General features: G+C 42.0%; 2 protein-coding genes across 2 annotated transcripts; both read right to left on the bottom strand.

Moving 5' to 3' along the window:
- Positions 1-10: 10 nt before the first annotated feature.
- LOC139726116 (uncharacterized) lies at positions 11-439 on the bottom strand. The gene has a single exon (XM_071637194.1). It carries the CDS (start codon positions 437-439, stop codon positions 11-13), a length of 429 nt encoding a protein of 142 aa, XP_071493295.1.
- Positions 440-467: 28 nt separating this feature from the next.
- On the bottom strand, positions 468-2,530 carry LOC139726114 (uncharacterized). The gene is made up of 2 exons (XM_071637193.1): positions 1,175-2,530; positions 468-1,049 (listed from the first exon to the last, which is right to left on the bottom strand). Exons 1-2 carry the CDS (start codon positions 2,528-2,530, stop codon positions 468-470), a joined length of 1,938 nt encoding a protein of 645 aa, XP_071493294.1.
- Positions 2,531-11,500: the final 8,970 nt, after the last annotated feature.

Here is an 11,500-nt window from a genome sequence, read left to right as displayed (position 1 = left end):
CGGTACTCTATCACTGGTTTCTTAGGATCGTTGTCATCGAATCCAGGAACCTCAGCAGATCTCTGTCCTCCTTGGGAACTTGAAACTGGTGGAACATACTCTTCACATCAGTTGCGAAGGTAATCTCCTCCTTGCGAAACCTACACAGAACCCCCAGGAGATTGTTCATCAGGTTCGGGCCTTGCAAGAGGTGGTCGTTCAAAGAAACACCTCGATATGAAGCTGAGCAATCGAACACAACTCTAATCTTCTTTGGCTTGCGTGGATGGTACACACCCGTGTGGGGTATGTAATTCACATGTTTGTTCTCCATGCTCTCCACAGGGACCTTCTCGGCATAATCATGGATGACTTCCTCCATGAACTTGAGATAATCAGCGAAGAACTGTGGCTTCTTTCTGAACCTTGCAGACAGCTGGTTCCATCGCTTTTCCACCATCGGTCTGTCGTTAGGGATGGAAGTGTGGCTACCTTTCAGAGGAAGGGGTATTGTAGTGACCATCTTGTAGCTTGGTTACCCCTTTGTTGAGGATGTCCATGAACCGCTTCTCATCCATTGAGTAAGAGCCTCGTCCATCCGTAGTGTTTCTGAAATCCTTCTCAAGGATGTTGAGAATGTCTTGTGGGTTGAGAATCTCCTTAGCCTTTAAGGGTTGTACGAGGTGAGATGCCTGGATGCGGTTGCACACTGCATCATCATTCCGAGATGGTGTTTGGCACACTCTTCCAACGACTCCCCATCCGAGCGATGTCCTCAGGGCATAAGGGTCATCATCACCACCTGCTACCACTTCCTTTGGTCTTATGGCACGAGGACAGTCGTTTCCAATGAGCAAGGAAACTTCAACATTCTTGCTGTATGGCATCAACTTGTGAGCCACTGACTCTAGATGCGGCCAATGCTTCACTACTTCCGACTTTGGTATTTGTGATCTGCTTGCTGGTACGGCATCTCTTGTAAACAAGGGTGGCAGGTCGATCACTTGATCTCTGTTGAAGTCCAGGACTTGAACTCCAGACACCTTTGTTGTTTTGATGATGGAAGTACTCTGCATTGTAGTGAGTTGCAGATCAGTTTCAGGACCTTTGACCCCCATTTTGTCGCACAGTTCCCTGGTGATGAATCCCACATTGGATTGGTCATCCATGATAGCGTATTGCGGGAACTCCCTACCCGGGTCATCGGTATGTCGCACCCACACAGCACGATCATTGCGTGATCCTTTCCTTCCTGATCTGGAAGGTGACAAACACTGGTGCAGTTTGAAGACACCTTCTCCTTTGGCAACTGGACTGGACGATGGAGTGATGTCAGGTGACTGCCCTTGCACACCTGGCATGTCCTGCGCTGAGGACAGTCCTTGACTCGATGTCTGTCGTCCATACCGTATCCCATGCACAGCCGTCTTTCAAAGAAGAACTTCTTCCTGTCGGAGTACTCCTTTCTTTCAAATTCTTGGCACTCGTCAAGATGGTGATTCTTCTTGCAGAGAAGACAAGAGGAATACTCTCCATGTTGGCTCACCTTTGAACCTGTTGTCAACATTGTTCTCCCTGAAGGCTTCATCTTGTTCTCTCCAGAAGTGGCTGGCTTAATTCTGGATTCTCTTTTCAAATTTTCAAGTTCTGGAATGTTGGCATTGCAAGCTGCATTTCTCACAAAGTCAGCAAACCTTGCATAGGGTGGGTAGTGGCCGTATCCGCGTCCTCTACACTTCAAAACCTCCTCCCGCCACTGCCGTTCAAGGTATGCTGGCAGCTTCTCCAGCAACTTGACATTCTCTTGCGGGAAGTCGAGGATATTCAGGGTAGGAATTGTAAGCTTTATTGCTGCAACCTGATCGAGGAAATCGGAGAACTTGGACAACCCAGACGCATCTCTGTCACCAACTCTTGGCCATGTCTTGAGTTTATCCAAGAACGCAGAGGAGACAACGCTTGGACTTCCATAACGCCCCGCAAGTGTAGCACATGCCCTTTCATAGGCATCCTCTGTTTCCAAGAGTAGGTAGCGCTCAACTGCTCTCTTTGGTGTCCCAGCCACTGACTTGCTGAGGTAATGTAACTTCATTGTGAGTGGAAGCGGTTTGCTGTCTACTAGACTACCAAAAGCGTTTCTCCAGAGAGGGTAGAGCAGAGGAACTCCACTGACGACAGGAAGGTCGATTCCTGGAAGTTGACTTGTCATTGCGACCTGCTGCGCACTGGCATTCTGCATGGCAATCGACTTGGCGACTTCAACCAAGGACTCAGCGACTCTCTCTAGACCACATGGTGAAGATCCTCGATTGACATCAGTAGGTTTGTTTTCCATTGTCTCAACACGAGGAATAGGAGTGGCTGCTGAGTCCTTCTTTTCCTCCTGGGAATCGAGAAACCTCTGGATTGATTCACTTTTATTCTCCTCAGGAAGCTGAATATCTGCATCTGCAGAATGAGAAAGATCATCTTCCTCTTCTAACTGAGCCAATCTCTCCTTGTGATCCTTGATCAGTCTCAACTTTCTTAGCTTACGCTCTGCTGCCTGCATCTTCTGAGCATACTCATGTTCAGCTTTGATGCGTGCTTATTCCTCCTCCTAATCCATAACCTCCATCTCCGCATTGAAGGCGTCAACCAATTTTTCACTTTTTACTGAGCGTCTTGATCCTGCAGCACTTGCCACCTTGACACTCTTGACACTCGTCTGTTCTGTGACTACTGGAACATTTTCCGCACTAGTAACACTGGTAGCCATTGTCACGTTACCTTTCACCACTGTAAAATCACTTGATTCTGGTTATATCCGTTAAATTGCACTTACAGCACTCTTACAGTGGTAGCAGCGGTTTAAACTGATGGCCATCGAAACCGCTCGGACTTCAATTTCAATTTCACTTCGCTGATAATTTGTTCCTGGCTGCCTTGGCTTGCAGCATCACTACATGATGACTCGATGTCGCCTCGTCCTGAGATGTCTTCATCTTCCTGACCTGTGCTTTGTTTAGCCAATGTGTATGTTTCTGCATGGAAGACTCTACAACTGAATCCTTAGTGTGTTCCTGCTGTCCTTAGACTGGATACAAGTTTCTATATTGCTTTGTGGATGCCTGCACGCGCTTTGAGGTTGCCTGCACGCTTCCTTTACCAGTTCCTCTGGCATTCTTCATACCTGCACTACCTCTGCCCTCTTCTTTTTCTTGGAACGTCCATCGCTGGTGGCCTGCCCAGTCATATTTGCTTTGTCACCGTATCCTGTGCTGGTGTGTGCTGCCTCATCCTATCTGATGATCCTACCCTATTTCATCTTCTGTCTCGCTGACGGCCTGTCTTCAGCTCATTGGCGGATCTACCTGGTCGGGATCTCCGCTATAATCTCCATATCTTTTATCAGACGGCGTCCATGCTGGTTCCTTCTAAACGTGTCCTCCAGATTCTCCACATCCTTGCATAATAATTCCAGTTCTTGATGGTCGCAGCTAAGTTCACTGATTGATTAATTTTTTTTTTAACCTTTGGACTCTGAACACTTTCATTCCCACCCCTTGTTTGCATTCGAATTGCATTGGAATTTTCTTGAACCATGATATGTTGATCTGAATCGATTTATTTAGACAACACACTTTTTGGTAGATACACTTAATAATTGTAACATTTTTTTGTACTTCCTTAATGTAACGTGGCCTCATTGACATTTTTTTTTTACCATTTTGTAAATAGTATTTAGCTATTTTTTGGGGGGGTCATCTTAATTGTAGTTGGTGTTCTTATCTTTAGTTGACTGTTTTTTCCCCTCATTGTTACTGTAAACATTTGGTCATATTGATATTGTACATTGATATTCCTTCTTTTCCCCATACTTTTTTTCTCAACACAATGTATTCTTCCCAGGATCATATTTACTCTCGAGATCGATCTCACAGTTTTCGACCCCATTCACCCTCTTATCATTCTTATCGATCCCGCTATCACTCCCGTTCTCCCTCCCCGGAGCGCCATTCATCCTACTCCCATTCTCGTTCACACTATCGCCGTCGTTCTCCTTCTCCTGGCTATAGTTCTTCCTATTCCCGACATCATCACTATCACTCGCGTTCTCCTTCCCCTGATCGTTACTCTAACTAACTCTAACCACTCCATCTCTTCAACCAGTCGGTATGGTTACGATCATCGTTACGATGTTTCAAGTCATTATCGATATGGCCCCCACACGCTCTCTCCTGGGGTTTCATCTCAAACCACTGGTTCACAGTCTCATGTATATCCCCGAAATCGTGAGCATTCCCATCGCCCTCGTACCCCTTCATTTCTTGACACATCATATTCTCGGGATGATTCCTCCCCTCCTCGGTCACCTCAACCAACTTCCACCAGACTTCATTCTCCACCCCCACCTCCACATGATACCCCCGATATGAGAAAGCTTTCTTCTCCACCCCCGCCTCCTTCTCCTGGTGGTCATTACAAAGGTGGCCATGACGATTTACCTGTATCTTCATCTTTCCCTTCAACAATAGACAGAGGTCATAATCCATCCCCTCCTTCATCTCCATCACCAGCTATACCGATTGAAGTAGCTTCACTTCCGTCATCGGCATCAGCATGTGCCAATTCATCGTCAATTCATCTCCTCCCTCTCCTCCCGCACCTCCTACTAACCTGTCCTCCTTTTTTAGTGTTCTGTTAGAACATGGTGTACGCCTTCATCAGGTTCAGCACCAGAATCTAATCATCCGGCAGGTCACTGCCTTGATCCGTTCTGGATATGTACCCCCAAAATCGGCCATCCCTCATTACGAGGAATGCTTGTTCAAGTTCCGGCATCAGTTTGAGCGTTTCGTAATTCGTGATGGATTGTTGCGTCGGCGGAAGAGACATCCCTCTGGGATAATGATAGAACAGGTTGTCATTCTCTATTCTGTGATCCCTACTGTCCTGTCTGTCATGCATACTTCCATGTCAGCTCTTCACTTCGGTACAGCCAAGACAATTGAGCTTATCGAAGGGCTCTGCTACTGGCATGGGATGCGCAAAGACATTGCGGACCTCTGCTCTCACTGTGAGGCCTGTAATTCATATCGCACCTCAGTTTTCCCGCCTCCCTCACTACCACAAACATGTGCAGTGATTTCCCACCCTTCATCCCCATCTCCCCCAACTTCATTCCGATCTCTGAAGTGCACTCTTCCCATCTCTAGCCCACTTTCTCCTCTTTCTATTGACTGCGACATTCCTCCCCTTGCCTCTGACTCCGACGCCCCTACATCATCTTCCACTGGGACTGAGTCGGACAGTTCCACCCCTTTCTCCACCTCTTCTCCTCCTGATTTGCCCGACTACCAACCCCCTCTTCAAGCTCACTGTACTGTTTCCTCGCAAACCCACACATTTCAGCCCCTTCCCCCATCTCTGCCCCATTCTCACTATCCTCATCCGTCGCCCAGCCACTTCATGAATAGGGACTCTGTGGTCCCCTCTCACATGTCCATTGCCTCATCACACCTCTTTTACGATGCACACGCTGTGATCCATGCCAATAGTGTTCGGACACACGGCGGTCAGCTTCCTAATCCCCCAACTGATTATGATCCATCATAATTTCTGATGAAATACACGATGTAATGAAGGCTGTTTTTTCTTTTATTCCCAAATTTCAAATTTTTAGATTAGTATGGTTGTAACTTTTGATGTCTTTTTGTGAGAAATGTTGTTTTTCTGAATAATTGCTTTTGTATAGAAAAAAAAGAAATTGTACAATTAGTAAACTTGTACTAGTCTGATTATATGCACATTTTCACCACGTATAAATGTCCTGTGGTTTGCCCAACTCTTTTCTTATAAATACATTTGCACAATTACTCTTGATTCTAAATATTTTTTTTTTGCATGTTGTTCTTCAATATTATTATTCACAAGTTTCTTGCATGGTGCATTTCAAAGAGACCAACTCATAATTTAGGTCATTTACTATAAATGCTTCATTCTCCTTTCTCCTCTGTCTCTTCTTCTTCTTTTGCCCTTTTTATGATTATCTTGTTCAATTTTCAACATATTTGCTGTGCACAAGGCTAGATGTATACAATTAGTGTATTCTTCCAGTTTGTAGTTTTTTCATTTATGTTAAGTGTTTTTAATGTACGGTAATATAATTAAGTCAATTCTTGGACCTCTGATTGTTCTTTGAGTTTTACATACAGTTTGTGGATTACTATGATAATCTTTTGTTTTTCTCTCCCTTCTGTTTTCATTCTGCATTTCATATAAATTGTTATGTCAGTATGCATTGGTTACCATGCAGTGTGTAGGCCATGCTCTTTCCCGTACACCTCTCAAGACAATGATATGTCCCCTGGAAAATGGGTTTCTTTGGTGATTTTTTTTTTTGTTACCTCAACTGCAAGATTTATGTACACATCAATTTTTTTTATTTATTTTACTATTGTGTTAGTTATTATATGCTACTCAGTTTTACTATGTTTTGTGTAGCAATCGTCTCTATATTGCATTTACATGTCAATAGTGTTTTCTTATATTTTTTTTCTCTCCGTTATTGTATTACAATTTCTTCATATATCAATCTTTTGAATTCCTTAAATATTGCAGTATATAATTATGAAACGAGGACGTTCCTTTTTGAAAGATGAGACGAATGTAAGATGGAGAAATTGGGACTTCATACTTTAGCGAATCATTAATTTAAAATCATAAAACAGAACAAACCTTATGTAGAATACAAGTGTTTCTTGATTGACCGGGTTAAGAATTTATCCCCATTTCCTGCCCAATCATTCTGTCTAAATATAAGATCAGCTCAATCCAAAACCCTGCGTACACTTCCCAGTTTTATAGTCTCCTGTCCTTTTATAAACAAGACCATCAAACCTCCAATTAAACTTCCATTCCGCACCCAACCATCTTTGTTATTACTTTGGTTAATCTCTACTCAATAGTTAATCTTTCCCTTTGTCCCCAATCAAGTTTAAGTAAATTCAGACTAACTGTGTTTACAATTCCCACAGCCAGTCCCTTACTCAGTACTGTTCAATAAAACTATAATCCCCACATCAGATACCCTCTCCTATCCATGCTCATATATATCTTGTGCTCCTGGTGTTGAAAAGGGAATCTGACTCCGGCCCCGACTCTGTTCGGTCATGAGCCAAGAAGGAGTAAACAGCATTCTTTCCATTTAGTACTTACAATGTTCCCTCGTCAATATTATTCATCATTCTTGAATTCGGAATCATTGTAATGTTCAACCTACTGTTCCTGATTATTATACTTAATAAGCAATTGTATATCTTGGAACTACCACCTTGTCTCCTGCATGGACTAATGTTCGACTGTGGCTTGACATCATATACTATAGTTAAGAGTGCACACCACGCTACCGACACATACAACCAGCACTCTTACAATATCATCAAAACCAGAAATATAATTTGAAGGAGTGAGAATGTCCAAGGAAAAAAACAGACACAAGGTTATTTTGTTTATTAAACCGTAACTTTGAAGACAACTTGATGTAAAACTAAACATGAAAAGAAAATCACAATGGAACATTTCAGAAAAGAAAAGGCATGAGAAACATCGTAACACAAATATGAGTATACGGGACTAAACCCAAGTGGTTTTTTTTTTTTTTTTTTACAACGTGTGAAATTGCTGACGTGCTCGTATCTGCAAGTAGTCAAACAAACGACAAATCCATACGAACACAAAGTGGCGATAACGAATCCTTAAATAATTATCTACGAAATTTTGACAGAATATAACAGAATAAACCTATTATATACACGTTTAAGCCGAGTTTCAGTCTTCGAGACCCGACACAGGAAGTTAAAAAAAACACAGTAGCAGACGATGTGATGATGTGATGCGACCTTCGGTTCTGACCAATCACGATCCAGCATTGTACGAATGCGCTAATGGACGATTTCGAACAAAGAGTGATGTGACATACTGTTGTAGTTTGCTGGATCCCATGAGGTATAAAAGATAGAGTGACTTGATTTTTCCATATTTTGAAAATAATATAATCAAGTATCCTACTTATTTAGTTTGAAAGAGATGCAAGGTGGTTAAGAACGTATTTGACCCACTTCTTTCGGGTTTAAATTTTATATTTTCAACGCGTGAAATTACTCGTATTTTTACCCTAATTCCCTTTCCAGTATTATCAAATCATTGTCATTAAATTAGACCTTGAGCTTTCTTCTTTCATTTAATGTAAAAATGAGCTGTAAATGTTATGCTGGGGCTGCACAACGATAGTTTAAAAAGAACACCACACAGCAATTATGTATTCATGACCGCTCCGAGCGTGCATACGTCCTCCGCGCTCTTTCGAGATTCGCACGCCGTGACGACTGACTGGATGCCAACGCACAACACGGCACACCGCGGGATGCGTATTTTTTATTTACACGCAAGCCTGTGGTTTTTCGCAATTTAATTCAATGAAACCGCTCGTGATGCGTCTATGCTTACTCCGCTCGGGTTGCGAAGAGTTCTGTGGGTTACTTGTACTTGTACAGTGCCTCCGCTCGCGACGATTCGATTCGTACACGTGCATCAGCGAGTGTTTGTACGCGCTGTGAAAGTTTTGCTTGCGGTGGTAGACCTGCGTCCAATAATGTAAACGAGTGAGAGTGCGAAAAACAAAACAATACAAAACAAAAAATCTGAAAGTTATGGAATAGGCTGGTACATGTGCATGTAGATGTATCAGAGAGTTGTGAAATAACATGATCGCTTAAATCTAATGACACCTGAATGGAATGAAATACATTGGAAAATCTTTGCCATTTTTCTCACTTTAAAATCAATACATTGTATCAAAAGTAATGTATTTGTCTTTCAGACCCCCCTCACTCTCTTATTTCTTAAACGTCTCTCTCTCTTCTCCCGTCTCTCCATACATCATACGTATTTTTGTTCCAAATACAAGCTGTCTCTATCTGTCTTGACTCCCTCTCATATCACATGATTTCTGTTTCTAAGACCCCCTCTATATACATTGTATTGACATGTATTAATTTTATTTCTCAGACCCCAACCCCCCTCTGTTAAATCTGTTGCTATTAAAGGCCCTAAATCTATCTTCATACTGATGGTATATTATTTTGTTTCTCAAACCTGCCCCTCTTTTCTTCATACTAGTTTCAAAGACTCACTATCTGCATATTCATTTTTCCGACCTCTCTCGACCCCTCTTTTTTCAAATGCATTACTCGTGTATTCCTCCCTCGATCACTGCTTAAATTAGCCTATCATATATACAATTTATTTGTTTCTCATACTCGAGTCTCTGTCTCTCCCCCTTCTCTCTTTCTGATTCTTAAACTTAACAATGTTTGTTTACAAGACCACTTTCTACTCTCTACATTGATCAGTTTGTCTAGAAACATGTACATAAGCAGTCACATGTAATGAAGGAAAATTACACCACTATTGCATGAAGTCATTATTATGCACTTTATTCACTTCTTTATATTCAAGCACTTTTTTCATGAAGGTACAGATGTAATCTGATCCTCCAATATCCAAGAAGTACTGTAATACGAACTAGAAGTATCACCTATGTGATTAATACCCCAAACTAAACACTGAGGCAGTTAGCTCAACTAGCAATGATTACTTTGTATGCTTTTCTTGGAAAAAAAAAACCATATGACAATGCATTGTTTAACATTGAATAAAATTAACAGTACAGTAATGTGTTATTTTGCTCACTCACAATAATGTGCCATATCTCAAGTCAAGTGCTCAAAACCTGAGTGAGTAAAGGAAATAAATCAGCAATTTCTACGATTTTCATTAAAATATTGTTATCATGAAAACACAATGTTTGACATTAAGAAAAAATGAAGTTTGCAAAACTATAATAGCTGTCACATGTGCCAAATTTCAAGTCAGATGCTCAAAAGCTGAGGGAGTTAGGTGAATTCACAATATCATTGTATGATTTTCTTTCAAAATATGCTGTCACCATGTATTGTGTAGAGCCCACTAATGTCAACAATAATCGACCAGTAGAGTCATAACAACCACTAATGTGGCTGTCGCATCTTCAAGCTATATGCTTATTTGACGACAGTCTTCTGAATTTACACTCTCAATTCATGTGCCATAATGCAGTCAGATCATTCGATTTTCTTTATTCCGAGTGGGTCAATCGACGTGTTCTCTTTTCTTTAATCTGTACACGTTTATCTATATGTCTCGTAAACAAAAAGAAATGACTGTATTTCATTTTTGTAATATCATGATCGATGCAGAAAATCCTTCATAAATTCATTTGAATTTGGATCATGCAATATCATAACAACCTCTAATGTCATAACACGTTGACGACAAATGTCATAGTGACCACAAATGTCCTAACACGTCGACGACAAATGCCAAAATCGAATTAACCACAAAGTCATAACACGTCGACCACTAATGTCAAAATTTCAAAATTTACTGCAAATGTTATAACTCGTCACAGGGGAGGATCCAGGAATTCCGTAAAGGGGAGGCGCCTTTGCAAAATCAAAGGCTGGCGCGACCCCCCCCCCCCCCATTTTCTTCTTTTTATTTCTGTTGCTTTAACAAAATATATCAGAGAGGGGGCACGCAGAGAGGGATGCGCCCCCTCTCGATCCGCGATTGCGTCAACCACAAATGTCAAAATCGAATTAACCACAAATGCCATAACACGTCGACCAGAAATGTCAAAATTTCCAAATTTACTGCAAATGTCATAAGGCGTCACAGGGGATGATCCAGGAATTCTGTTAAGGGGATGCGCCTTTACAAAATCAAAGGTTGGCGCAACTCCCTCCCTTTTTTTTCATTTTATTTCTTCTGTTTTAAGAAAAATAGAAACGGGGAGGGGCGCCGCGCCCCACTCTATAGATCCGCGACTGCGTCAACCACAAGTTAATGGCAAAACCCATTGCTTGCACTACAGGGATTGGTCCAGGAATTATTCCGTATAAAGAAGGGAGGCGCCTTTACAAAATTATTAAAGGCTGCCAACCCTCCCCCCCCCCCCGTTTTTTCTTTTTATTTCTGTTGTTTAAACAAAAAAAAATAAATAACAGAGGGGGATGCGCCGCCCCCCCCCCCCCCCGATCCGCGATTTCGTCAACCACAAAATTATGTCAAAAACGGATTAACCACCAATGTCATAACACGTCGACCAGAAAAGTCAAAATTTCCGAATTTACTGCAAATGTCATAACGCGGAGGGGGAGGCGCCTTTACAAAAGTAAAGACTGCCGCACCCCCTCCTCCATTTTCTTTCTCTTTCTTTTTATTCGTTTAAACAAAAGAAATAAAACGAAAAAAAAATAAGGGGGAGGGGGTTGCGCCAGCCTTTCATTTTGAAAGGTGTCTTCCCTTTACGGAATTCTTGGATCCGCCCCTGAAATGCAAGCAATGAGTTTTGACATTTGTGGATGACGCAATCGCGAATCGAGAGGGAGCGCCCCCTCTGGTGCCCCCTTTCTATTTTTGTTAAAACAACAGAAGT

This window comes from Diadema antillarum, unplaced genomic scaffold (genome assembly GCF_040938485.1).
Source record: "Diadema antillarum isolate AM-2024a unplaced genomic scaffold, OU_Dant_1.0 seq00000079_RagTag, whole genome shotgun sequence".
Taxonomy (NCBI): domain Eukaryota; kingdom Metazoa; phylum Echinodermata; class Echinoidea; order Diadematoida; family Diadematidae; genus Diadema; species Diadema antillarum.
The sequence above is the reverse complement of the archived record's forward strand: the minus strand, read 5'-3'. Positions and strand labels throughout refer to the sequence as shown.

What these genes read in the sequence shown, in the direction of transcription:
- LOC139726116 (XM_071637194.1), bottom strand. Translation starts at nt 439, where the DNA reads ATGGTGGAAAAGCGATGGAACCAGCTGTCTGCAAGGTTCAGAAAGAAG.
- LOC139726114 (XM_071637193.1), bottom strand. Translation starts at nt 2,530, where the DNA reads ATGCAGGCAGCAGAGCGTAAGCTAAGAAAGTTGAGACTGATCAAGGAT. An exon ending in GCGACATACCGATGACCCGG is followed by an intron (nt 1,050 to 1,174) that starts GTAGGGAGTTCC and finishes ACTACAATGCAG; the next exon opens with AGTACTTCCATCATCAAAAC.